General features: G+C 42.2%; 1 protein-coding gene across 1 annotated transcript; it reads right to left on the bottom strand.

Moving 5' to 3' along the window:
* Positions 1–412: 412 nt before the first annotated feature.
* On the bottom strand, positions 413–20447 carry blk (BLK proto-oncogene, Src family tyrosine kinase; the record flags this gene model as incomplete). Its single annotated transcript, XM_084454045.1, has 15 exons — positions 413–615; positions 1168–1299; positions 2383–2533; positions 3430–3506; positions 3991–4170; positions 4751–4903; positions 5561–5710; positions 6145–6248; positions 6363–6461; positions 6799–6886; positions 14093–14176; positions 14731–14781; positions 18261–18342; positions 18951–18992; positions 20388–20447. The coding sequence occupies 15 exons, from the start codon at positions 20445–20447 to the stop codon at positions 413–415; spliced, it is 1656 nt and encodes a 551-aa protein (XP_084310171.1).
* Between the last annotated feature and the right edge of the window lie 6017 nt (positions 20448–26464).

The raw sequence follows: 26464 nt of genomic DNA, 5'->3' as shown, positions 1-26464 counted from the left end.
GACAATATATAACTATAGGTTCAACTTCAGGGAGTTCTCTTGCATGCTGCATTCCTGAAAGTAATAGTAAAAAGTAAAATGTTGGAAAAAGTAATCCACCAAAAAGTGCTTCCGTATGCTCCGTGAAGTCCAGTGTGAATGGCTTGGTAGTTGGCTAACAATAGTCTCAAGATGACTTGTTTGTTCATCATGCTACAGTATAATGGAAGGAGTTTGTCTATCTGTCTGTATTTCGATTTTGAAGTTGACATTCAGCAGTCGTATATCTCAGGATCCAAGGAAGTGCAGCGCTGAGTGTCCCTCGTCAAACTCACCGCAGCACATGACGAGTCTATCGTTGACGCAGGCCGATGTTCAAACTGTTCATGTTGACTGTAACGGTTCCACCGGCAGTGCTCGGCCACCACATCCCTCACGGCTGCATCTCGTACTGGCCCTCGGTGGCGATGAAGAAGTCGTAGAGGGTGTTCTGCAGGTACTCGAAGGTGGGCCTGTCGTCCGGCTTCTCCTTCCAGCACATCAGCATGAGGTCGTAGAGCTCCTGTGTGCAGCCCTCGGGACAGGGCATCCTGTAGAACTTGTCCAGGCACCTTATCACCTCCGGATTGGTCATTCCTAACGGCGGAGAGGGTGGGAGGTGTGTGTTACTGTACCATTATGGCTCTGTGTAGAAATGTGTGCCTAAAGGGAACCCCCTTTGAAAAAAGGTTCTAATTAGAACCCTTTTCAGGTTAGACAGAACCACTTTTGGTTCTAAATTGCAATGGTCGTTTACAAGGTTCTACATGGAGGTAATGTTCTAGAACTAAAAAGGCTTCTATCTCACAGGATGACACGGGGGACAATGAGCTTAGGTTTCACATTTATGTTTGATCAGGAGAGTTAAATAAGCACTATGTTCTTTTTGGAAATCATCTATAGTTTTAGTTGTTCTTGTCCTCCAGTGGAATCCTGCTTTGACGAAGAACCTCGTGACATTTCAGGGGCCAGAGGCGATCTGATATCTTGAGGATTTTGCTGACTCCTGCTGTCTGTGTGTCCAGGGGTAGACAGGGAGCTTTTCCAAACATATACCTTTTTATTTATATATATATATATATATATATATATATATATATATATATATATATATATATATATATATATATATATATATATATTTTTTACCTGGATAAGGTATCCTTCCGTACGTGACGATCTCTGTCAGGAGGATGCCAAAAGACCAGACGTCTGACTTGATGCTGAAGGTGCCAAAGTTGATGGCCTCCGGGGCGGTCCACTTGATGGGGAACTTTGCGCCTGATCATGAGTGAAGGAGAGAGAGAATAGATAGAGAAGAGTGTGTTCAGTGGTGTTAGTGACACATTGGTCTGTGACAATGATAAACTCAATAATAATAATAATAATAATAATAATAAGCTGCAGAGTTTGAAGAATGAAACACCGATGGAATATTTTACAAAAGAGAAGAAGGTTTGGGGATGGGATGGGACAAGGATAATATTTTTTTTTAATTTTTATTTAAATCTGGGATCTTCAAAAGATCTGCTGATAGTAGGTTGGCTGTATGCTTAGACACGGGTTTCAGGGTACAATTAGAGTGTAAGGAACAAATATAATCTTCAGTCGAGATCTTCTGTTGACATCAGTTTCAGTTCAGGAACAGAAGTACAGTAGATATGGGTTTAATCTGCACTGTCCCTTTTGATTATCAAAGTATTATTGCATGCAATACTATTTTGAATTTAAAGTTGCATTTCCTGTTAAAGTATGATTAATCTAGATTCCGGCTGAGCAGCTTTCCTAATGTAGATTATCATCAGTAACTATCAGCTCGCTAGAAATGTTGTTTTGTGTTCCTACATCATTTCTTGTTCCTATCCACTGTAAGCCCATTCCTGCTACACTGTATACAGTATGCAATAGAACCCTGTAGATAAAATGCAGAACTATCAACAGACTATCCTCTGTAATTCTGTTGATATCAAATTATGTTTCGGGCTAAAGTTACAAGAGGTCCTGGGGGTTAGTTGATGGATAGTTAGTTGAACATTTGTTGATTCAAAGTTCAGCATACTGTACAGAGGGGGGTGGCGTTTGTAAGTGTACAGTATGTAAGACGCAGCGTGTACAGTAATTGTAAGAGTTTGGATGACCGGTCGGTTGCACTTTATTTGGAGAGTCCCCCTAAACAAGTTTCAACAAACGTCTAATAAACTACTGTACTACTACTAATCTTACCCATTTGTTCATCTTCAGGGACTTAATACCTAGTAACTGCTGACCAGAATCCAATGGGGATACAGATCAATCAATATGAGATACTAGGGATACAGATCAATCAATATAATAATAATATATAATATGTATCTATATATATACCTTCCTGTGCAGTGTATTCAGTCTCGATGATCCTGGCCAGGCCAAAGTCTGCTATCTTGCAGTGCAGGGTCTCGTTGACGAGGATGTTGGCAGCTCGCAGGTCTCTGTGTATGTAATTTTTCTTCTCAATGTAGGCCATGCCTTCAGCGATCTATACCAGACAAGGAAAGAAGGCATGTCAAGACGTTTCTAGGTCTGCTCCACTGGGACAAAGTGAACGGGTCTACGCTCCACTTGAACCCGTGAAGTGTGAAGTTAGAGACAACATTGTCTCAACAAATTTCTGGATGGAGAAAATCAAGCAACTTTAGCACTGTGCACAGTGTCAAAAAGACAAAGTAAACAAGTAAAATATTTAGCAGCATAATGTGGTGATTCCACGTTGACACACTGTGTGTCAGTAAAATGGGTTAAGCAGGATGTGCCTGATCTCAGGAAGTATAAGCAGACTGTATAAAACAAACATCACTTCCTGTCTAGATAATAATATACACAGAACGCGGCTTGCAAACCAGCCCAGCTATTCAAGGCCGCCACAGAAACCTCACGGCCAGTGAATCGATGACGACAGTTTCCATGAGCGTAGCTCCACATTTCGAGTGTCGGAACCAGGGCTGCTTTCTGAAAACCACTTGAGCGCCGGAGGCTATAAATAACCCCTGATCTCTGAGTGTAGACAGTTTGAATGCGAATGCAAATATTTGTTTTCCCTCCTCTGTAAATAGGCTATCAGAGACATCGGCAGGTGGATGCATCTATCACAATAGCAAGTAGTGTACAGCGCATATTTACAGTACATATCTGTCAAGGGAACATTACCCCCGGCGAATCCCAAATGCAAACATTCTGTCAGGGGAGAATGTTGTCTTTGTGATTCTTAATCAAGATGCTGTCTAGAACTGTTGTGATTTTGCATATGCCATTTGAAGGGCACAAATTGCATAGCACTGGGCACAACTTAGAGACGCGAGTGCGTAAAAGCAATTTCCCATGCAAGGTCCTGAAATGCAGTTTGTATTGTTAGACATAGAAGTGAAGTTTCCTCACCTGGGCTGACATGTCTATCAGCTTGGTCAGCTTCATCTTCTTCCCCTCGTCTGTTTTTAGAAAGTCCAACAGACTTCCTGGAGATAAGAAGCACACAAGCCCGTCAGCATGGGAATAGAAAACAGTGTGTAAGAGGGGGGGTGGGGGACATTTTGAAATATTTACAGTGCCACCATGGCGTTCTTCCTCCCTTTCATGATATCACAGACCTCTCTCTCTCTCTCTCTCTCTCTCTCTCTCTCTATCCCCAAAGGAAACCTGAGCAATAGTAAAGAACTTTATACGACTTTCACAATAACTGTTGTAGTAGAAAGCGTATTTCTGCAGTCCAAGACTTTTTTGCTGGGGCCTACTGTAGTTACTCATAACCATACCAAGATATTGTAAAAAAAACAATCATTAAAATTACACCACTTTGCAATGTAAAAAGCTTGATTCAGCCATTTGGATCCCCCAGAACTGCCTGCCACCACCACCAGGAACATGACCCATTGTTACAATGGCAGAAAATGGGAATCCTTATTAATGAATCAACCAAACAGAAACTCTACTCTTCCTCACCATTGGGCATGTACTCGGTGACGATAAAGATAGGCTCCTTGGTGACCACGGCGTGCAGGCGCACCAGCCTGTCGTGCTGCAGGGTCTTCATCAGGTTGGCCTCCTGGAGGAAGGCCTCAGGCTCCATGGTGCCCTCTTTCAGGGTCTTGACGGCCACCTTCTGGCTGTTCTTGTAGTAGCCTGGCCACAGGGCAGACATGGCGGGACGTCAGTTTAGATATAAACATCGGGAGTCCATCGATTGTTCGACATCGGTTCACTCATGGGTAGGGCTGGGTTTAAAAAATCGATTCATCGATTCTGAATCCCAAAATCGATCTTATATTTATTATTATTTATTGAATGAATAAATGAAGGAATGAATAGTTCATTAATTCATTCAATGATTCATTCATTCATTCATTTTTGGAAATCAGTATCGATACCCAGCCCTAGTATTGATGTGTTGCATAACTTGGCAGTCATGTAATTAAGGTTACAGCTAAAAAAAAACAGGTTTTAGTAACACTAACTGAATCGATATTGAATCGAATCGAATCGAATTGAATCGTGATAATCGATTCCGAACCTTGTGAATCGGAATCGAATCGATTCTTGAAATTCGACTCGATACCCAGCCCTACTCATGGGGAAGGTCGTGAGCTAACCAACAACGCACATGCAAAAAACGGATGCGCAACGCACCAGGCCTATATCAGCCTCTGCATCCGAACGCGACGGTCCGATTTCGACCAGATTTTCAGACAAGTCTTTCTCTTACCCATCCAGACTTCTCCGAACTGCCCGGCTCCCAGTTTCCTCACCATCTTCAGCGTCTCGCGGGGGATCTCCCACTCGTCTTGAGCCCACGGTTGCTGGGGCGCCTTGGCTTTGCAGGGGTTGCCTAGGCGCTGACACAACCCCTCTGCTGTGCCTGCGCCCAATCAGAGGAGGGGAAATACACGGTTAGATGGGCAAGTTAGGGTTTCATGAAACGCATTGGCGTACTCGCTAATTCATCTTTCTTACCAAGTTTTTTGATTGAGGATATGCAAAAGTGCAGCAACGATAACAGAATGATAGATTCGCCACTTTGATATTTTTGTGTCGACACATGAAATTTGTCAACCCAACTTGTGGGCTGTGGAGTATATAAAAATGTTATCACACCAATCTGAGGCCCTGGCATGTGAAAGCAAGGCAGCATGTATCTCTAACTGCTGTGAGGGAAGTCGTGTGCTGGGGGAGGGCGGGTTGGCCTGTTTATCTGGTGGTTAGGCCGAGCTAGTGGAAAGATTCTACCCCAACACAGGAAATGCTTAGCGCACCTCAAGGGGCCTACTTAACCTTTAATCGGAGCTACTTTGAAAATAACTTCAACTTGAACCATTCAAAACTATTCTTTCTTTTTGGCTACACAATGATACACAATGAAAGCTCTGTAGTTCTTTACTAAAAACATGTTAAATGATTTTCACTGGTGAAGCTCTTTCGTTAAACCAAGGTGAGACACAGGTCCACAAGGCTCTGCATGTTAACTCAATTATGCTGCCACCCAGTTCAGGACTGTTATAAAACGTCTCCATCTTACGTGTGTAGTACTTCACCAGCTCCTGCAGGGTGAGAAATGAAGTGGATGGGGAGATGTAGTAGCCTCCATTGTCCAGGGAGCGTATCTTATAGTGCTTGACCACGTCTCCAAAATCCTCCCCCGTGTCTCTCATGGACAATGAGAATGCCCCTGGGGGAAGATAAAATGGCCGACGTTTGAATACTTTCCCTCTAGCCTTCCCTCGCTCTCTGCCTTGAGGTCAGCTCTGATCTAAGTGACTGGATAGGTGAAAGCATGTACTACTGTATACAAGTCATCTATGCCACCTCGTCAGATCAGTGATTTCTCAAGGTAAATTAGAAGGAAGCATGTTGTTTAGAGTATTCAAGCAAGGCTAATTATACACAGTAGGCCTACAGTATATCCACCATTTCACAATAACAGCTTGTTTGGAACTTTACTCAGTTGTCTGATTAACAGCCTATAAAGCAAATACAGTACTGTAAACACATTTTTAAAGTCAACTTAATACAAAGAGTTACACAAATAGATTCAAATGGGCTACCCGTGTCAAACACCTTATAGATTCATGACAGTATGATGATGGTTATAATGATACTCACCTTTACTCGTCTCGCTCTCTCTAATTAAAAAGGATCCAGGCTTATTCCCTGGACCCAAGAGCAGGCGTTCAGTCTCCCTCCTGCTCAAGTCCTCGAAGAACCATCTGCAGGACATACATTCATGTCTTATCATTTTGGAGATTCAATACAAAAACAGTTAAACTACTGTTGAATCATTATATTCTTAATACTAAACTTGTTTAGTCAGATTCACTCACTTTTCAACCTCTAGTGTGTCTGCTCTGGCTACATATGTACAAGGTATGTACCCCTCCTCTCCAGTCAAGAAAGATCTAGCAAACCACCAGTCTCCTTTTCTAAAAGGGAAAATTACACAAACCAATCAAGTTTGCATTTAATGTCACAGAACTAAACATAGCTACAGTATCTGTTGTATGTAATTTCTCTGTATCCCTGTTATATGCAATTTCTCTGTCTGTACACTCATCATCTCTGGAAATGAGGGAAACCTCAGAGATTTTTCGAGTCTAAATAAAGGTTTAAATAAATACATTTAAAAAATCGGATGGATTTGATAGCAAATAGGATGCCACCCTAGAGCCAGGCCTAATTTAAGATAAGAAATTGTCATAAATCCAGTGTTGTTTCATTTGAAAAGCATACCCCCCAAAATAATACATTCAGACTACTTACTCCTGTAAGATCTTGAGTTTATCTCCCTTTTTAAAGGGTAGATCGCTGACACTGGTTGGTTGGAAGTCATGCTGGGCAATCGCAATGTCTTAGAGGAAACAAATTGATATCTTTCATCTCAACAGACCTCAGTTACCACAGGCATTTAAATAGAGGCAGAAATAGCACAGAAAAAACAGAAAAAATCTGTAAATCCGAAACGTTGGCAGATTAAAAGCAGAGAAAAAGTGTGTGCGGGAGTATGTCATTTTTCATTTGAAACTTTTAAGGGGATTTACTCCCAGCACCACAACATTGTGAGAGTGTGCATGTTGGTATTTTCACTTGAAATAGCACAGTACTCAGTCACAGTGTAAGCCTTCTTGGCTCATACTGTATCCATAACAAGTTAATAAATGGTAGGCCTAATTAAATTTCCTTAATTAACATATTTTGTGCAGTCCATCCAAGTTCAGTTAATTTGCCATTTTTAAACGTACCATTATTTGAGCCAGGTTGTCCATTCTGTTTCTGGAAAGAGAAAAACACTTATCATATCTCAGATTAAAGGGTCTTGTTCTTTTATCACTCTTTTTCTCCTGAACTTGATGGATGGTAGGCCGGCCTATAGTGTATATTCCACCTCTATCTTCCAGTTACCGGACTGTTGCAGAAGCCAATTTTGTGTGTGTGTGTGTGTGTGTGTGTGTGTGTGTGTGTGTGTGTGTGTGTGTGTGTGTGTGTGTGTGTGTGTGTGTGCGTGCGTGCGTGCATGTGTCAGATCTGGGTCCAAAAATACTATTTTAGTGATTGCTTTCGTCTTGCACATTGGAACCAATGGGCTGTTCCCAAAAGTGGAAACTCTACCCACCTGACACTCCAGACAGACTCAAGCTGGAAGGATTTCAAAGTAGTATTTGGACCTGGATCCAGTGCCCAGGTTGAGGTACAGTAGATACAGTAGACCAACTTACTGTGTGTTTGGCTGACCTGGATGAACGATCGCCCTTTTTCCCTGCGTGACATTTGTCGTCTTCCAGGTCTTTCTGATCGCTGCAGGCGCAACCCATGCTAAAGGCATAAACAAAAGGATGTAAACAAATTTGCAGCCGAGATATTATACATACAGTACATATGTGTGTATTTACAATAGCAATTCTAAACTTTAACCTGATTGGTCACTCTTCCTGTCTCTTGGAGTACTGATGTCAGTCTCCGCTCGGCCCACTGTGAAGGCCTTGTCTGCTCCACATAGGTCTGAGGGGGGTCATGCCCTGTGCTGAGAACGAAGAGAATATCAGTCACAACATCAAAGGCATAGTGTTACAGTATCTATGTACGACCTATAGTATCTGTTACCTATGTAGGACCTACCTACAGTATTCCGTTACCTATGTAGGACCTACCTATAGTATTCCGTTACCTATGTAGAACCTACCTAAAGTATTCCGTTACCTATGTAGAACCTACCTATAGTATTCCGTTACCTATGTAGGACCTACCTACAGTATATGTTACCTATGTAGGACCTGGTGACAGAAACCTTCCCCTGAATTGTCATGGAGGAAACGTATCATGTGTTCACAAAGAAAGTGCTGTGTCTTAAGATGTGTATTTGCAAGTGAACAATCCAATAGACACTCTGGACCTCGAAAACAGAAAACATTAAGTGAAAGCATTAAAGTGAAAAGGAAATGAGGTCACCGTTTACAGCAGTGTTTCTCAACCAGGGGTCCATGGACCCTGTGGCCCCTGGCATAATTACAGGGGGTCATTGGGAAAGTGTAAAAAAATAAATATATATATGGTATTTTTGTTGAATGCATCAAAAATATGTTTAAATAATATTGTATAAGGCCATTATGTTTAACAAAAAATAATGTAAAAAAAGAAAGAAAAAAGAACCAATAGGCTAGGCTTATTCACACACATTTAACTCTTACGTTAGTGGAGCTAACTCACTCATTCTTGCTATCTATTTGATTCAAACAGATGGGAAAATCCATAAAATGTGTACAATTTTTACTTTTTGTGGTGCGAAAAGAGTGAGGAAAAAAGCTTGAAACTGGTCTATGTTAAGATCATTCATGTTATATTATTATATGAATATAATAGAAATGACTGTTATGGCTCCTTATATGGATCTACTAAACAGACCCGTTGCTAGGGCTCATTTTTAAGGGGGGGCACATGAACTGCATGAGGGCGCACAATTATTATAAAATATGGTATTTTTGATAATACGACATGCTATTGTATTTGTACAGCGTTGACACATAGGCCTACTAATTATACTGAGCTCTCTCGTTCTCCCTCCATCGTATGTTGAACTTGTGTGTGTGCAACATATTATGCTGATGCCCGGGGAAAACGTTTCCAAGTGTTGAAAAGCAACTATCACACATTGCGGTAGATTAGTCCTCAAAGTTCGGGGTAGGCCTATCAACTGTGATGACAGTCAGCATTGCCAGGAGTGTACAGCTCGGCTAGACTCCCAACTGAAACTTGCAGTAACCGTTAGGCTGCATTAATGTAACTTCCTCTTTCAGTACGGTGACCGTAGCAACAAAAAACACACCGTTCTTAATGTCTTCATTTATAAGGAATCTAAAGTTAGTATTTTTATTTTAACAGAAAAATACTATGAATAATATGTATTACAATATATAATAAGTATTCATGTTATTAATGAATAACTATGGGCACCAGTTTGGGGTGGGCCAGGGCCCCGCCCATAGCGACGGCCATGCTACTAAATAATATTGGTGTGGGGTAGCCTGATATCAGACAGAATGTCAGCTCGTTACACTCCTGTAATCTTCAAGAATCAGTCAACTTCGGTGGAGTGGGCGTATTTGAAAGTCTGGACCCAGGCTAGGGGTTGGGGGTCCTTCAGGTTTTTTCAAAATATGCCAGGGGTCCAAAGCTCAAAAACGGTTGAGAACCACTGGTTTACAGGACACTTAGATAACAGCCTTCTTCCCTATTCACTGTTTCGATTCAAAGCAATCCCAATCAACCGGTATGGGCCTTGAACACACAGCCTCCATCTGCTCCCTTCACAACTTACTGCCTCTGTCTGCTTCACTTCATCACTGCATGTTCTCTGTTTTCAAAAGCCAGACTGTCTATTGGAATGTTTACTTGCAAATATACACATCTTACAGTAATGAGTAGTTTGGTATTTAGCATTTTATAAGCCCTGTCTCAGTCAATTTACGACCAACGGTCCATATCAACATTTTGACAGACTCTCAGTGCACTCTTGAGATATAAGTGCTCATTGCTCATGTCACAGCTCAGTCGTCACACCTAAACATAACGTATGGATCTCTATGAGCATGTTAAATACCAAACTCCTTTAAGATACAATGCTTTCTTTTTGAATACATGAAACATTTCCTTTGTGACAATTTGGTGTATGTGTTCTGTCTAGATAGATAACTGGCTCCAATTTTGCTTTCATGCATGGGAAGTGGTACAGTAGATTCAGAGGTTTTCACACCTTGACTTACAGTAGACACCGTGAAGTCAGGGGCTTCTATATTCCCTTGAGACCAAATTTCCCCCACATACAGTAACTGTCTGAATCCCCGCTACTGGGATTTTCTGGCTGTCCCAAGTTAAGACCACAGAGCACACATTAGCACTGTACGTGTATGAGTACTGTACATTACTGTGTATGTGCAGTATGTGACCAATGGCCATAGACAGCTATGTATTATTGTCCGAAATTACACCACCTTTGTTACTACGGTTCTAGGTGATGGCTTCAGACCATAAAATCAAGTAGGCCTCGTACTATTCAAACCCGATATCCACACCTGCCTGGCTGACTGGGACCTGACCTCGCTACGGATGTCAAAGCATTCATCGCCAGGGTTTTTGGAACGTTCTGAACATAACCTCAGGGGAAATTGTTTGAAATATTTCGGATGAAGGGGATGGTGAGTTGGACTGGGTATAATCCTATAAAAGGACAATATTTGTAAAGCTAGCAAACTAAATAAAATAACAGTGCTGATTAGTCAGGTGCCGATTAGCCAGTGGGTGCTGTTTTGAGCTGTCAGATGTTATTGCTAGAATAGGGTAATGGACATTTATTGGTCAATTTTCCAGTCGCCAATGCAATATTACTTTATATAATTTCCAACCCTTGACTTAAGATTTAAACATTCATCAATACTCACATTATTTCATATGATTATAATATTTAACAAAGCAGAATATTTTTGATTTGATATGCTAACATTGATAGAATGAAGAATCCAAATAGATTTAGTACTTAAGGAAATTAAACTATTTCTAAAAAATAAAATAAAATAGAAACTCTGAATAGTTTTGAGAAACATAAGCATTCATAGATACCTTTAACTTGGCCTTGAATTGTGTCATCAAATGTTATCCAGTTTGAAGTGTCTGCAATTTCCTCATTCAAAGCTTTTCTTTCTCTCTCTCTCTCGCTCTCTCACTCACTCTCTCACTCACTCACTAGCACACACACACACACACACACACACACACACACACACACACACACACACACAGTTAAGGCCCAGTGGCTTCCCTGCTCACTCACTAGCACACACACACACACACACACACACACACACACACACACACACACACCCAGTGGCTTCCCTGAGGGCCTACGTTAGTTGAAATAGATAGACGTAACTACACAGTGGTGTCTCTGTTTATGTTGTCTAGCCGCCCCCTCTCTTTCCTCTGTGGTCACATTTGCAATGGTAAAACCTACCGAGTAAACAGATCCATTGATGCCACCAACACACACACATATACGTCTGCTTTCTTACTAGTTTTTGTGAGGTACACATAAACCAAACCCAAAGTAACATAGTATTTTTATGTTTTCACACACTACACAGTCATCCTATTATCTTAAACTTAACAGTAAAGTTTGTGTCCCAAGTAATGTAAAATACCATGTAGACTAACATCTGACATGTAGACACTTCGGGGGTTTAAGATACTAGGATACTCATGAGTGCAGTTGTGTGCAGAAAGAGACACTTCAGTTGTAGGTTTGACTTGAATCTCTCTATAAGTGTCATTAATGGAACATTGTGCTATTCAACAACAATGTCAGAAGACACTACTCATTAATGTATCCCCTGCGCACAAAATGGCTGACCTGTCACCAACATCGTCACATGGCCTTGCTGTAGGATGGAAATCTAAAGGAGGAGACTGCTCAGGAAGTGTCCAATGACAACAATAGTGTCAAGGATGGTTTTAGATGTGTAGCATAAACCAAGTATTTAGAGCATAATGTATTGCACATGTACAGTATCACAAGCCCTTCCTTTTCCAAGCCTCGCTGATCTACTGTCTACACTCCAGCATTTTGTTTTAAATGTCCTTTTTTGCATTTACGACCTTTTATGTGTTGCACTTTGTCTTGATGGTTTTAATGTCTCATGTAAAGCACTTTGAATTGCCTTGTTGCTGAAATGTGCTCTACAAATAAACTTGCCTTGCCTTGCCTAAATAGTGTAGACCTCTCAAAACAAAGTGTGGACCAATAATAACTTACTCTCACACATATGCTCGTGCCAAATTGTATGGGTTACATTCTTTGATAAAAAGCTTGTACAAAACGTAATGTTAAAACAGTTTTGAACATACACTTTCAGTATTTCTTAACTGTGAATGAGCTCTTTCCAGCTTTCTGCTTATGGGGATGTTGTATACTAGCTTACGGTGATGCATTTCCTGTTTGGGGTATGATGCTTTACATAATTCCTCTTTTTTCTGGTTTCCAAATGAATCTTATTTGCTGTTGGAAAGTGCACATTAGTAGAAAATAATGCCATGCATGTACGTGTGTGTGGTTGTGGGCGTGTGCGTGTGTGTGTGTGTGTGTGTGAGGGGGTGTATGCTATGTCTGCGTGTGTGTGGTTTCCATGACACTAGGCGCAGTTCCTGTAGTGTGGTACAGTATGGTCTGAGCTTGTGGTGTTCCAGGTAACCAGTCTCAATTTTGTAATCCTTATTTTATATCTTGATATAAATACTGTACATGTAAGACTCATTTTCAGTTGGAAATAGTACTTATTACAACCTTAAACTTGATTGAAGGGAGCGGATTGGGAATATTTCTTAGAGGTAGTTTCAGAAGTACTGCCCCCACAAAGTTCTTGCTGCAAATATTTGAACTCCCCACTGTCCGTAAATCTGCCTTTTTTCAACATTGGAAAATACTGTAAATTACCCCCCCCCTCTCTCTCTCTCTCTCTCTCTCTCTCACCCTCTCTCTCTCTCTCTATATATATATATATATATATATATATATATATATATGTTAAATGTATTTATAATGTGTAGTGTAGATATGAAATATAAAAATATATAAATCCAGCTAGTAATATCCTTCACCCTGGGATGGTCATTATATGATACCTACACTAGAGGGCAGAAGAGGACATATTTTGAATTCTATCATAACAGACTGACACAACATCGGCTGTTGATAGGATTCGCAAATACTTTCCCCAACAAGAAATATTGCGTAACTACAAAACCCCCAACAAACACCAATACTCATTCATAACAGGGAAACATGTCAAACATTCCCAACACTTCTGTTTCTGAATCGGTCGCCGAGGACAAAGGAGAGTGAAACAATGTGCAAGGTGCGAGTTTCATTAAGAAAAAAGTTTCCAGTTGATAAACGCCCAGTCAATTCATCAAACCGAAACAATGTTCTACTTTTCCCACTTCATAACCGTGACTGAGGCTTTCCTCGTTCTCACTGCCTAGCGTGTTGTTGTTGATGGACTTAACTTCCGCAGGAATAGGAACAATAAACAGAAAACAATATGTCTGTCAATAATTTTCTGTTACGCCAAGAAATAATTCCCGTTTTATTTCCCTCTTACACAAACAAAACGTATCAAAGATCAAATTATAAGGAAGACATCTCTCAAGAGTATGATGAGAACTGCACGAGGGGAACCATCAATCACGTGGCAAAGGAAGTATTTATTTCCTATCGGGGTTTTATGCAACGCTGAATGTGGGGGGCCGTATTGCTGTCTGGGCAACACTTCACAGCTTTCTGTTTGGACCACCTGTGCTGTGTACACACACACACACACACACACACACACACACACACACACACACACACACACACACACACCGCCGTAAACCCAACCCCCCAGCTCTCACACACAGCAGGCTGCAGGTGCACAGCGAGCGTTATTGAGTGTGTCCTGGCTACTAACTCTACATTTCCCCTACTGTGAATTTCCATCAAGTCCTTGTTTTTTTGTTTTTTTTTCCCAGGGACTGCGGATGCCGTGCGCGTCTCCGTCAGGGGTCCCCAGACACAGCATCCTGCCGGCGCAGGGTCCGAGCAGCCCCGCAGGATAACCTGGACAACGGTGGGAAAGAGATGGAGTGTGCGTCGCCTTCGCTAGCACAGCAGGCACAATCACCTGCGTGTCAAAGGGTGTGTGTGTGTGTGTGTGCTTGTGTGTGCATACAGTATGTGTGTGTGTGTGTGTGTGTGTGCTTGTGTGTGCGTACAGTATGTGTGTGTGGAGGAAGAAAGGTGCATGCATGTTGAGTCAGCATGGGAGTCAAGTTTTAAGAGCAGTGTGTGAGTGTACGGTGAGTCACGGTGATTTACATGTATGGTGATTCACGGTTGAGTTGTGAGCCCTGTGAGTCACCAGATCTCAGATCTGTCAATATCTTGACACCTTGACACTGAGGGGAATTTCAACAGGGAGCAGTCTTTATCAAATATCACACACACACACACGCACACACAGACACACACTCACACACGCACACTTTTGTCACACACTTTTGTCTCCTCTTGTCCCACTTTGATTCCCTCACCCCCCCCCCCCCCCCCTCCACTGCAGGACGCCCCCCTGTCCGCTTCCTCTGTGTGTGGGAACCATGTTTGTCCCCTCTCACACGTGGAGCGCGAGAAGGCCTCCCTCCTGCGTTTGTCTTCACAAAGACAAGCTGATGGTCAATAAACAGGGAACAATCAGCCGTCCACAATGGAGTTTGGAGAGTCGACCCCCCCACTGCTCCGCGGGGACGGCCGTGAGTTTTGGGAGAGCTTCACACATCACTCTTCCTCCAATTGGGGGCCGGCCAGCGTGGCAGGTTCACAGGGCTTATGTGACACCTTTCTGGATGTGAGCCACTGGATATTAACATGGAGTTGTCCTTTAAAGTTAGTAGAGTCAGTGCTTTTCACATGCACTATGTACAGTACGTTTAGTTTCTTGTGCGTTTGCATCTCTAAGGAGAGGTACTGTAGTATCTATGCAGGAATTCAGAGTTGGTACAGTCTGTCATACGGTTCTCATATGACATTCTCATTAAATAACATTACATGTTACATCAAAATCTAAAAAAATGAGATTGGCTAATGAGGTTTGTATCAATATGTCATGAACTATGTACAATATAGGCCTACATCATTCATTTGTATTATATCATCTTTACTATAATTCCAAGAAAACTTTATGTCTGTCTGCGTGTGTCTGTATCCCAATTTGCTCGACAACTGGGCACTTTATGAGGTTCAACCCGGTACTTAAGGTAGTTGCTAAGCTAGCTAATGCTGATTAAACATAATTTATGTGTGTATTTGGGGAAAACTGGGGTGGCTGAGGCTCAGGAGGTAGAGAGGGTCGTCCAATGATCGTGGGGTCGGCAGCTCAAATCCCAGCTCCTCCTGTCCACATGTTGAAATGTCCTTGGGCAAGACACAGAACCCCAAATTGCTCCCGATGAGCAGGCTAGCACCTTGCATGGCAGCTGCCACCATTGGTGTGTGAATGTGTGTTTGAATGGGTGAATGAGCGGCCATTGTGGATAAAAGCGCTATATAAGCGCAGCCTATTTATAATTTTACTATTTACCATAGATATTATATTAACTTAGGTATGAATGTGTATTTTCATGAAAGGGTTCATAATGTGATTAAGAGTAAGTATACAAATAGCAAATTGCACTTACACTAGGCTAACAAAGCTAACCAGTTGTCTGTAAGCATGGATGTATAAAGAGAACTGGATAAGGCATTGAAAGATGGCCGCCCATTCATTCCTATGAAAGTCGCTCACCCAGCGCATGAAGCCGAAAACGTTTCAACAAATCCTATTTCCGAGGTTCACAGCGCATGCGCAGTAGTGTTTTTCGCTGGCCCTCCTATCTCTTTTTCACCATAGATCAGCACGGTGCTGCCATAGCTGTACATGGCGAGAGAAACAGCTGTTAAACTCTGGTTTTTGGTGGCTTCAAATAACAATGCACCCAAAGACTTAAAAATGGATCATTCAGAGAGTCGTTTTTGACTTTGAATGATACCCAGAAAGTGTCTTTCCCCAGCCGTTTCAGTATTTTTGCTGTGACTTGCAATACCGAGCTTGGACACTAATCCAAATGGCTTCACGGCCCAGAGCTCCTGAGGGCTTGTCTAAGGGCTGGCATAGGTGAGGACTGCTGGGTAACTCACAATGCATACTGAATTGGAATCATGATATAGGAATATGTTACAAAATGTGGTAGTGAGTGAATTGACTTAGGAAAAAGATCTTTACTGAGTTTATTCAAAAAACTAGTTATTTCAAGTAGCCTATTTTTTCAAGTAGCCTATATACTGTATGAGTAAATTTTATTTACTGTGTTTAAGAAAAATGCACAGCATAGCAAGCCTTTATAATAAATCTGTAATGAGTTATATGGACACGTGTCCCGACAAGTAGTACAATGAAATGGCTGTTTTCCCTAGTGAAGCTGAGGCACTTGTTTGTTTGAAACACCTGGACGAGGGTACGGCTGTGTGAGAGAGGTTGGTAGCAGGTCTACACATCTGGTTGACTGAGTGACAGAACACATTTAGTGGTAAACAGGACCGAGGGGGGGAAGCCCCTTCTATTTTCCTGCGGAATCCATCTCCCAGTCTCCCAGTGTTGAGTATGGAAATAGCCCGCTGCCAGCTAGCAGGTGCTTCCTGAAAACCTCACTCTGCTTATCTGCCCACAATTCCAGATGATTCGGGGACTATAGACATGATGTGTTGATGTGACCAAGAGACCAAATTATCAGCCTAATAGCGGGCTTGGGTTTGTGTTTCTGCCACGATGTGCTTAATAACCCATAATAAAATAATAAATGCTAAAGGTTAAAAGTCCTTTGAACATAGACTTTAAATATAATTCATCCCATATTCCTTAAATGCAGCCAGGAGTCTGCCACCCTCCGAGCTGAATAAATATTTCCAAATGATTTATGGAGGAAGCTTGATTAGATTATGGAAGGTGACGTCCTAAAGATGACCTTTCAATGGCTTGGAGCGCTGAGGAGGCCTAAGTGTCGGAAGCTAGCCATTTATCAGTCTGAGGTAAAAAAATAAAATAATAATATGCTTGTGTTTTCACAAGCCTGACACTTCTATGTGTATTTGACACCCCTGTGTTTTTCTATTGAGGCCGTGAGGAGCAATTGTATTTACTTTTTTTCTCTGACTCCTCATCTACTGTAAGTGGATGGGTTTATGCATAACAGAGAGTAGGCTAGGCTACTTCTGGAACATTGAACTTTTGCTAATGTTGAAATTCAAAACTGCTTCTGGAAATTCTTTCAAACTATCAAAATATTTGTAGTTGTTTGAATTGTGATCTACAGGAAAACTGAAGTGTAGATTTACATACAGTACAATGTCGAAGCTTTCATTTCTGGATCAGCTTACTGGTGATAAGCATAGAGGTTATAGGTAAGGACAAGCTCCAGATCCACTAATCTATCTATTGCTTGATGACTGAATCAGTCTTGTGTTAGTCTTATAGAGGTAATTAGATTGCTATTCTTGCACTTTGCCTTAAGCACTAATTATGCTCTTAGTCACTTGTTTTAGAAAGGAGATGCACTTGTGAGTTCTGGCAAGTAGTAGTACAGTACATTGGCTGTTCCTACGTTAAATGCAATTATTGTAAGTCGCTTAGGATGTGTCAGCTAAATGACTGCAATGTAATGTAATTAAAGTGTTCATTAAATCAAGACATTGTTTTTTAGCCTTGATAAGACAGTAAAGCATTGACAAAACCTTATACTTTTTATTTTATAATGTGTGGAGTAAAATGTATTCCAAATCACTTTTTTGTATCCTGTTGTTGTTTTTTTGTATGCAGCGAATTCTTGCATCAGAATTCCTCAATCAAATTCCTCAACCAAGCATTTAACAGGAAACGCCTCAATCAGTTCCATGTGTGGTTTACTATCACTTCGAGCTGGCATCCAGGGACTAACGGTGCTTCAGGGGGACCTGGCTGACTGGTGGGACATGTTCTGTCAGCTGTTTCTGCCCCTCCACCTCTGTGGTATGCCCTCGATCAGAGTGACACCAATTATATGTCACATCCCCACAGGAAGAGCGAATGGGAACTTTCAGAGAGAGGAACATCCATCAGCCTTGTCCAATGGGGCACCTCGCCTGTGGCTATAGGTCCCTATGGGGAGAGGATGAAGCCCCTCGGTGGATGACTCCATGTACTCGTCCACCAGCTCATTCTGACATGACAGGGAAGTTGATTATACCTGATAGTGAGTCATATCAATTCAGTGGCAATAGTCAGCCTCTTAATTGACTCATTGTTGCTGTGGAATTAAATAATAATAGGTTTAATACATTTGTTAAAATGCACCTCAAGAACTTGCGAGTCAGCAGAGTCATATAAAGAGAGTGGGATGTTGAAGATGCCATGTTAAATATAGCAACAGTCCCTCTGTCTTACATTTTATTCACAATACAGATGGTGCCACAGTCCTAGACGTAATCGCTGGTTACTGGGACTGACACTTGCAGGGCACGCCTTTCGACAAATAATAATAACAGTTGATGGCAAAACAATATGCAGCTTAGGGTGTTTACGCACCAAAGAGGATTGAAATTGATTGATGGCAAAGCAAGCGGTTAATAGTTTGATGATTTTCACTTTCAAGAGCCAGCAGACATTTTGTTCCTTCCCTCAGAATTTCTACTTAGCTGAGACCTGTTTCATGAAATAGTGTGCATAAATATCCATACAATTTACAAAATAACCAGCCAGAGACATATTATACATTTTATTTTGTGAATGATATAGAGTAAGTAGCCTACATTCAGCATGTTGATTTACCATCACCATGAACAGCACCACAGAGAACAGGTCAGAGACGATCTGAAGAATGGATCAAATTAACGGGGATATAGTCCAGGCTCCAAAATATCAGCTAATACAATCAAAGTATTTTGCAGACCCTGAAGAATATACACCTACAGTACTGAGTTGGTACAAGGTGCTCCCTTGGCTATACATTGTAATCAGTGCTAAAAAAACAATTACTATTCATTTCTATCTGCCATAGCTAGGCAGTACAGTATTGGGGTAAAACGTTTTTATAAGCAAATGGAAATGGTGGAAAAATAGCTTACACTGATGTTAATCAATAAGCTTCTAAGGCATATATTTTACTTTTGATAAAGGCGTCCAATGTGTGCATTTCAGATGCAATGTACAATAATGGTAATTCAGATGTTATACAGTACTTTGAGAATACTGTACTCCTGTATACTCATCTATCTCGTGCCAATTGTATCCCTGAAATGGAAATGAAAAGTGACAAAGAAAATTGTGGGGGTTTTCAACTCATTTCAAAACTAATGTACAGTATGTGCATAACATGTACCATCTGGTATAGTCAAAAGTAGTGCAATTTCATCTAGAAAAATAATCTCAGATAAACATTCGTGTTACCACAATATAATTTAAAGAAAACTCCTCAAATTAGACAAATACAATAAAAGATACATTCCTTCGATCATGCTTCCCATGCAAACATGTACAATGCGTGGCTCCAGCTACCTGAGAATAAACAGTTTAATATACAGTGCTTGATAACTACACATAACGCCTCCATAGTGTATGTCTGTAGTTCCTTACAAGCTTCTTGGCTAAGGCTTACAGCTGAGTAGAATATAAACCTTTTTTGAATCACTGACTTACAAGTTCTACTCATTACAGTGATAGATACAGTGTGTACACTAATATTGACTCATAATGTATTCAAAGATATACAACAGTGTCAATCCACCAAAATAAACATTTCCTGTGTTGTAGTTGTGTTGTAGAGAAAACTGTTCCTTCATCATAGTTTGTATATTTTCAAGTTTTACACATTCCCTTTTTGCATAACTTTGTCCCTGAGCATGTGTGTATTCACAGTCATAAAATAAAGTGCTTATGCTGTATTTTACAATGGATTACAAGGATTGCTTGATCTTGCTGTGGATTTTTTCTTTGGGGAGACAACATGTCTCTCTACAATCTTACTGTCCAACTCTTTCTCTGTCTCTTGATCAAGGACCTCTTCAGGTGATCTTGGTTGAGATTCCATTGAAGATTTGATTGGCTGACTGCATGGGCTCTTTTCACATGACTCTTTGCCATCCTCTTCTTCAGCCTGTCCTTTGTTTGTTGCACGGGTGTCATCGTTGGACATTTCCTGTGCAGTATTGTCATTTGGATTTTCATTTTCAAGTGTATCTGCCTCAGCTTCCCCCTGAAAGTCTTCACCTTGAGTCTCAGACTGTTGATTCTCGTCCTCTTCGGCAGCATCATCAGGGTCCTTCTCATCCTGCACAATTTCATCCTTCTCTTCCTCTTCGTTATTTGTTTCAATTTCAGCTGTTTCGGTTACAGCAGTTTTTTCTTTTCCGGTCTCGGTCTCCTCATCTCCAGTTGTGACATTTTGGACTGTTTCTTCCTCCTCTCCAAATGTATTACCCTTCACAGAAACTGCAGCAGGCTCTACAGTATCTTCTTCTTCAGCCTCCTCTTCAACTGGAGCTGTTTCACTGGTTTCTTCTCCTGCAGATTGATCTTCAGCTGTAGCTGCTTCTGACATTTCTTCTTCTGCAGCCTCTTCTTCAGCTGTAGCTGCTTCAACAGTTCCTTCTGCAATGTCCTCTTCCGCTGTAGCTGATTTTGCAGTTTCTTCTTCTGCATATTCATCTTCAGCTGAGGCTTCTGCAGCTTCTTCAGCCTCATCTTCAGCTGTAGCTGTTTCTGTGTTTTTTTCTTCAGATTCATCTTCAGGTGTGGCTGCTGCTGCAGTTTTTTCTTCTGCAGATTCATATTCAGTGGTAGCTGTGTCACCAGTTTCTTCTTCTGCAGATGTATCTTCAGCTGTAGAGGCTTCTGCAGCTGCTTCTTCTTCAGCCTCAACTTGAGTTGTAGCTGTGTCTGCACTTTCTTCTTCTGCACCCTCTTCACCTGTAGCTGCTTCACCAGTTTCTTCTTCACCCTTATCTTCAGCTGTAGCTGCGTCTGCAGTTTCTTCTTCTGCACCCTCTTCAGCTGTAGCTACTTCACCAGTTTCTTCTTCAGCCTCATCTTGAGCTGTAGCTGCTTCTGCCTTTTCTCCTTTGGTTGATTCATTTTCAGCTGTGGCGGTTTCTGTAGTTAGTTCTTCTTCAGATTCATCTTCAGCTGTGGTGACTTCTGCAATTTCTTCCTCTGCAGGGTCATCTTCAGCTGTAGTTGCTTCTGCAGGTTCTTCTTCTGCAGATTCGTCTTCAGTGGCAGATGCTTCACCAGTTTCTTCTTCTGCAGGTTCATCTTCAGCTATAGAGGCTTCTGCAGCTTCTTCTTCTTCTTCAGCCTCATCTTCAGCTGTAGCTGCATCTGCAGTTTCTTCTTCTCCACTCTCCTCTTCAGCTGTAGCTGCTTCATGAGTTTCTTCTCCTGCCTCATCTTGAGCTGCAGCTGCTTCTGCCTTTTCCCCTTCGGCTGATTCATCTTGAGCTGTAGTTGTTTCTGTGGTTTGTTCTTCTTCAGATTCATCTTCAGGTGTGGCTGCTTCTGCAGTTTCTCCTTCTGCAGATTCATCTTCAGCTGTAGAGGCTTCTGCAGCTTCTTCTTCTTCCTCTTCTTCTTCAGCCTCATCTTCAGCTGTAGCTGCTTCATGAGTTTCTTCTCCCGCGTCATCTTCAGCTGTAGCTGCTTCAACATCTAATTCTTCTGCAGATTCATTTTCAGCTGTAGCTGCTTCACCAGTTTCTTCTTCAGCCTCATCTTGAGCTGTAGCTGCTTCTGCCTTTTCTCCTTTGGTTGATTCATCTTCAGCTGTGGCTGTTTCTGTAGTAAGTTCTTCTTCAGATTCATCTTCAGCTGTGGCGGCTTCTGCAATTTCTTCTTCTGCAGACTTATCTTCAGCTGTAGTTGCTTCTGCAGGTTCTTCTTCTGCAGATTCGTCTTCAGTGGCAGATGCTTCACCAGTTTCTTCTGCAGGTTCATCTTCAGCTGTAGAGGCTTCTGCAGCTTCTTCTTCTTCTTCTTCAGCCTCATCTTGAGCTGTAGCTGCTTCTGCCTTTTCCCCTTCGGCTGATTCATCTTGAGCTGTAGTTGTTTCTGTGGTTTGTTCTTCTTCAGATTCATCTTCAGGTGTGGCTGCTTCTGCAGTTTCTTCCTCTGCAGATACACCTGAGGCTTCTGCAGCTTCTTCTTCTTCCTCTTCTTCTTCTTCAGCCTCATCTTCAGCTGTAGCTTCTTCTGCCTTTTCTTCTTCTGCTGATTCATCTTCAGCTGTGGCTGATTCAACATCTAATTCTTCTGCAGATTCATCTTCAGCTGTAGCTGCTTCACCAGTTTCTTCTGCACCCTCTTCAGCTGTAGCTGCTTCACCAGTTTCTTCTCCAGCCTCATCTTGAGCTGTAGTTGCTTCTGCAGGTTCTCCTTCTGCAGATTCGTCTTCAGTGGCAGATGCTTCACCAGTTTCTTCTTCTGCATGTTCATCTTCAGCTGTAGAGGCTTCTGTAGCTTCTTCTTCTTCTTCAGCCTCATCTTCAGCTATAGCTGTGTCTGCAGTTTCTTCTTCTCCACTCTCCTCTTCAGCTGTAGCTGCTTCATGTGTTTCTTCTCCTGCCTCATCTTGAGCTGCAGCTGCTTCTGCCTTTTCCCCTTCGGCTGATTCATCTTGAGCTGTAGTTGTTTCTGTGGTTTGTTCTTCTTCAGATTCATCTTCAGGTGTGGCTGCTTCTGCAGTTTCTTCCTCTGCAGATTCATCTTCAGCTGTAGAGGCTTCTGCAGCTTCTTCTTCTTCCTCCTCTTCTTCTTCTTCAGCTTCATCTTCAGCTGTAGCTGCTTCATGAGTTTCTTCTCCCGCGTCATCTTCAGCTGTAGCTGCTTCTGCATTTTCTTCTTCTGCTGATTCATCTTCAGCTGTAGCTGCTTCACCAGTTTCTTCTTCACCCTTATCTTCAGCTGTAGCTGCATCTGCAGTTTCTTCTTCTGCACCCTCTTCAGCTGTAGATGCTTCACCAGTTTCTTCTTCTGCACCCTCTTCAGCTGTAGCTGCTTCACCAGTTTCTTCTTCAGCCTCATCTTGAGCTGTAGCTGCTTCTGCCTTTTCTCCTTTGGTTGATTCATCTTCAGCTGTAGCTGTTTCTGTAGTTAGTTCTTCAGATTCATCTTCAGCTGTGGCAGCTTCTGCAATTTCGTCTTCTGCAGGCTGATCTTCAGCTGTAGTTGCTTCTGCAGGTTCTTCTGCAGATTCGTCTTCAGTGGCAGATGCTTCACCAGTTTCTTCTTCTGCAGATTTATCTTCAGTGGCAGATGCTTCACCAGTTTCATCTTCTGCAGGTTCATCTTCAGCTGTAGAGGCTTCTGCAGCTTCTTCTTCTTCTTCAGCCTCATCTTCCGCTGTAGCTGCATCTGCAGTTTCTTCTCCTGCCTCATCTTGAGCTGTAGCTGCTTCTGCCTGTTCCCCTTCGGCTGATTCATCTTGAGCTGTAGTTATTTCTGTGGTTTGTTCTTCAGATTCATCCTCAGCTGTAGATGCTTCTGCAGCTTCTTCTTCTTCAGCCTCATCTTCAGCTGTAGCTGCGTCTGCAGTTTCTTCTTCTCCACTCTCCTCTTCAGCTGTAGCTGCTTCATGAGTTTCTTCTCCTGCCTCATCTTCAGCTGTAGCTGCTTCTGCCTTTTCTTCTTCGGCTGATTCATCTTCAGCTGTGGCTGATTCAACATCAAATTCTTCTGCAGATTCATCTTCACCTGTAGCTGCTTCACCAGTTTCTTCTTCACCCTTATCTTCAGCTGTAGCTGCGTCTGCAGTTTCTTCTTCTGCACCCTCTTCAGCTGTAGCTGATTCACAAGTTTCTTCTTCAGCCTCTTCTTGAGCTGTAACTGCTTCTGTCTTTTCTTCTTTGGTTGATTCATCTTCAGCTGTGGCGGCTTCTGCAATTTCTTCTTCTGCAGACTTATCTTCAGTGGCAGATGCTTCACCAGTTTCTTCTTCTGCAGGTTCATCTTCAGCTGTAGAGGCTTCTGCAGCTACTGCTTCAGTCTCATCTTCACCTGTAGCTGCATCTGCAGTTTCTTCTTCTCCACTCTCCTCTTCAGCTGTAGCTGCTTCATGAGTTTCTTCTCCTGCCTCATCTTCAGCTGTAGCTGCTTCTGCCATTTCTTCTTCTGCTGATTCATCTTCAGCTGTGGCTGATTCAACATCAAATTCTTCTGCAGTTTCTTCCTCTGCAGATTCATCTTCAGCTGTAGAGGCTTCTGCAGCTTCTTCTTCTTCCTCTTCTTCTCCACTCTCCTCTTCAGCTGTAGCTGCTTCATGAGTTTCTTCTCCTGCCTCATCTTCAGCTGTAGCTGCTTCTGCCATTTCTTCTTCTGCTGATTCATCTTCAGCTGTGGCTGATTCAACATCAAATTCTTCTGCAGTTTCTTCCTCTGCAGATTCATCTTCAGCTGTAGAGGCTTCTGCAGCTTCTTCTTCTTCCTCTTCTTCTTCAGCCTCATCTTCAGCTGTAGCTGCTTCATGAGTTTCTTCTCCTGCGTCATCTTCAGCTGTAGCTGCTTCTGCATTTTCTTCTGCTGATTCATCTTGATATGTGGCTGATTCAACATCTAATTCTTCTGCAGATTCATCTTCAGCTGTAGCTGCTTCACCAGTTTCTTCTTCACCCTTATCTTCAGCTGTAGCTGCGTCTGCAGTTTCTTCTTCTGCACCCTCTTCAGCTGTAGCTGATTCACAAGTTTCTACTTCAGCCTCTTCTTGAGCTGTAACTGCTTCTGTCTTTTCTTCTTTGGTTGATTCATCTTCAGCTGTGGCGGCTTCTGCAATTTCTTCTTCTGCAGACTTATCTTCAGTGGCAGATGCTTCACCAGTTTCTTCTTCTGCAGGTTCATCTTCAGCTGTAGAGGCTTCTGCAGCTACTTCTTCAGCCTCATCTTCACCTGTAGCTGCATCTGCAGTTTCTTCTTCACCACTCTCTTCTTCAGCTATAGCTGCTTCACCAGTTTCTTCTTCTGCAGGTTCATCTTCAGCTGTAGAGGCTTCTGCAGCTACTTCTTCAGCCTCATCTTCACCTGTAGCTGCATCTGCAGTTTCTTCTTCACCACTCTCCTCTTCAGCTGTAGCTGCTTCATGAGTTTCTTCTCCTGCCTCATCTTGAGCTGTAGCTGCTTCTGCCTTTTCCCCTTCAGCTAATTCATCTTGAGCTGTAGTTGTTTCTGTGGTTTGTTCTTCAGATTCATCTTCAGGTGTGGCTGCTTCTGCAGTTTCTTCCTCTGCAGATTCATCTTCAGCTGTAGAGGCTTCTGCAGCTTCTTCTTCTTCCTCTTCTTCTTCTTCAGCCTCATATTCAGCTGTAGCTGCTTCATGAGTTTCTTCTCCTGCGTCATCTTCAGCTGTAGCTGCTTCTGCATTTTCTTCTGCTGATTCATCTTGATATGTGGCTGATTCAACATCTAATTCTTCTGCAGATTCATCTTCAGCTGTAGCTGCTTCACCAGTTTCTTCTTCGCCCTTATCTTCAGCTGTATCTGAGGCTGCTGATGCATCTGCTTCTACAGTCTCTTTTTCAGCTGTAGCTGCTTCGGTAGTATCTTCTTCTGCACATTTACCTTCAGCTGTATCTGCTTTTGTAGTTTCTTTTTCTGCAGATTCATCTTCAGCTGTAGCTGCTTCTTCAGTTTCCTCTTCTGCAGCCTCTTCAGCTGTAGCTGTTGCGTCGGTTTCTCCTTCTGCTGATTCATCTTCACCTGTAGCTGCTTCTCCAGTTTCCTCTTCTGCCAATTCATCGTCAGCAGTAGCTGCTTCACCACTTTCTTCTTCTGCAGATTGATCTTCAGCTGTAGAGGCTTCTGCAGCTTCTGCTGATTCATCTTCAGCTCTGGCTGATTCTGCAGTTTCTTTATCTGTAGCCTCCTCTTCAGTAGTATCTGCTTTAACAGGTTCTTCTTCTGCAGATTCATCTTCAGCTGTAGCTGCTCTACCAATTTCTTGTTCTTCTGCAGATTCATACTTAGCTGTAGCTGCTTGTTCCGTTTCTTCTTCTGCTGATTTATCTTCAGCTGTGACTGCTTCTGCAGTTTCTTCATCTGTAGCCTCCTCTTCAGCTGTAGCTGCCTCAACAGCTTCTTCTTCAGCTTCATATTTGACTGTATCTGGTTCTGCAGTTTCTTTTTCTGCTATTTCATCTTCAGGTGTAGCTGCTTCTTCCATTTCTTCTTCTGCAAATTCATCTTCAGCTTTAGAGGCTTCTGCAGCTTCTTCTGCTGATTCATCTTTAGCTCTGGCTGCTTCTGCAGTTTCTTCATCTGTAGCCTCCTCTTCAGCCGTAGCTGCTTTGCCAGTTTCTTCTTCT

This window comes from Borostomias antarcticus (genome assembly GCF_949987555.1).
Source record: "Borostomias antarcticus genome assembly, chromosome: 19".
NCBI lineage: Eukaryota > Metazoa > Chordata > Actinopteri > Stomiiformes > Stomiidae > Borostomias > Borostomias antarcticus.
Note: the sequence above shows the minus strand (reverse complement) of the source record. Positions and strands in the feature narration are given on the sequence as shown.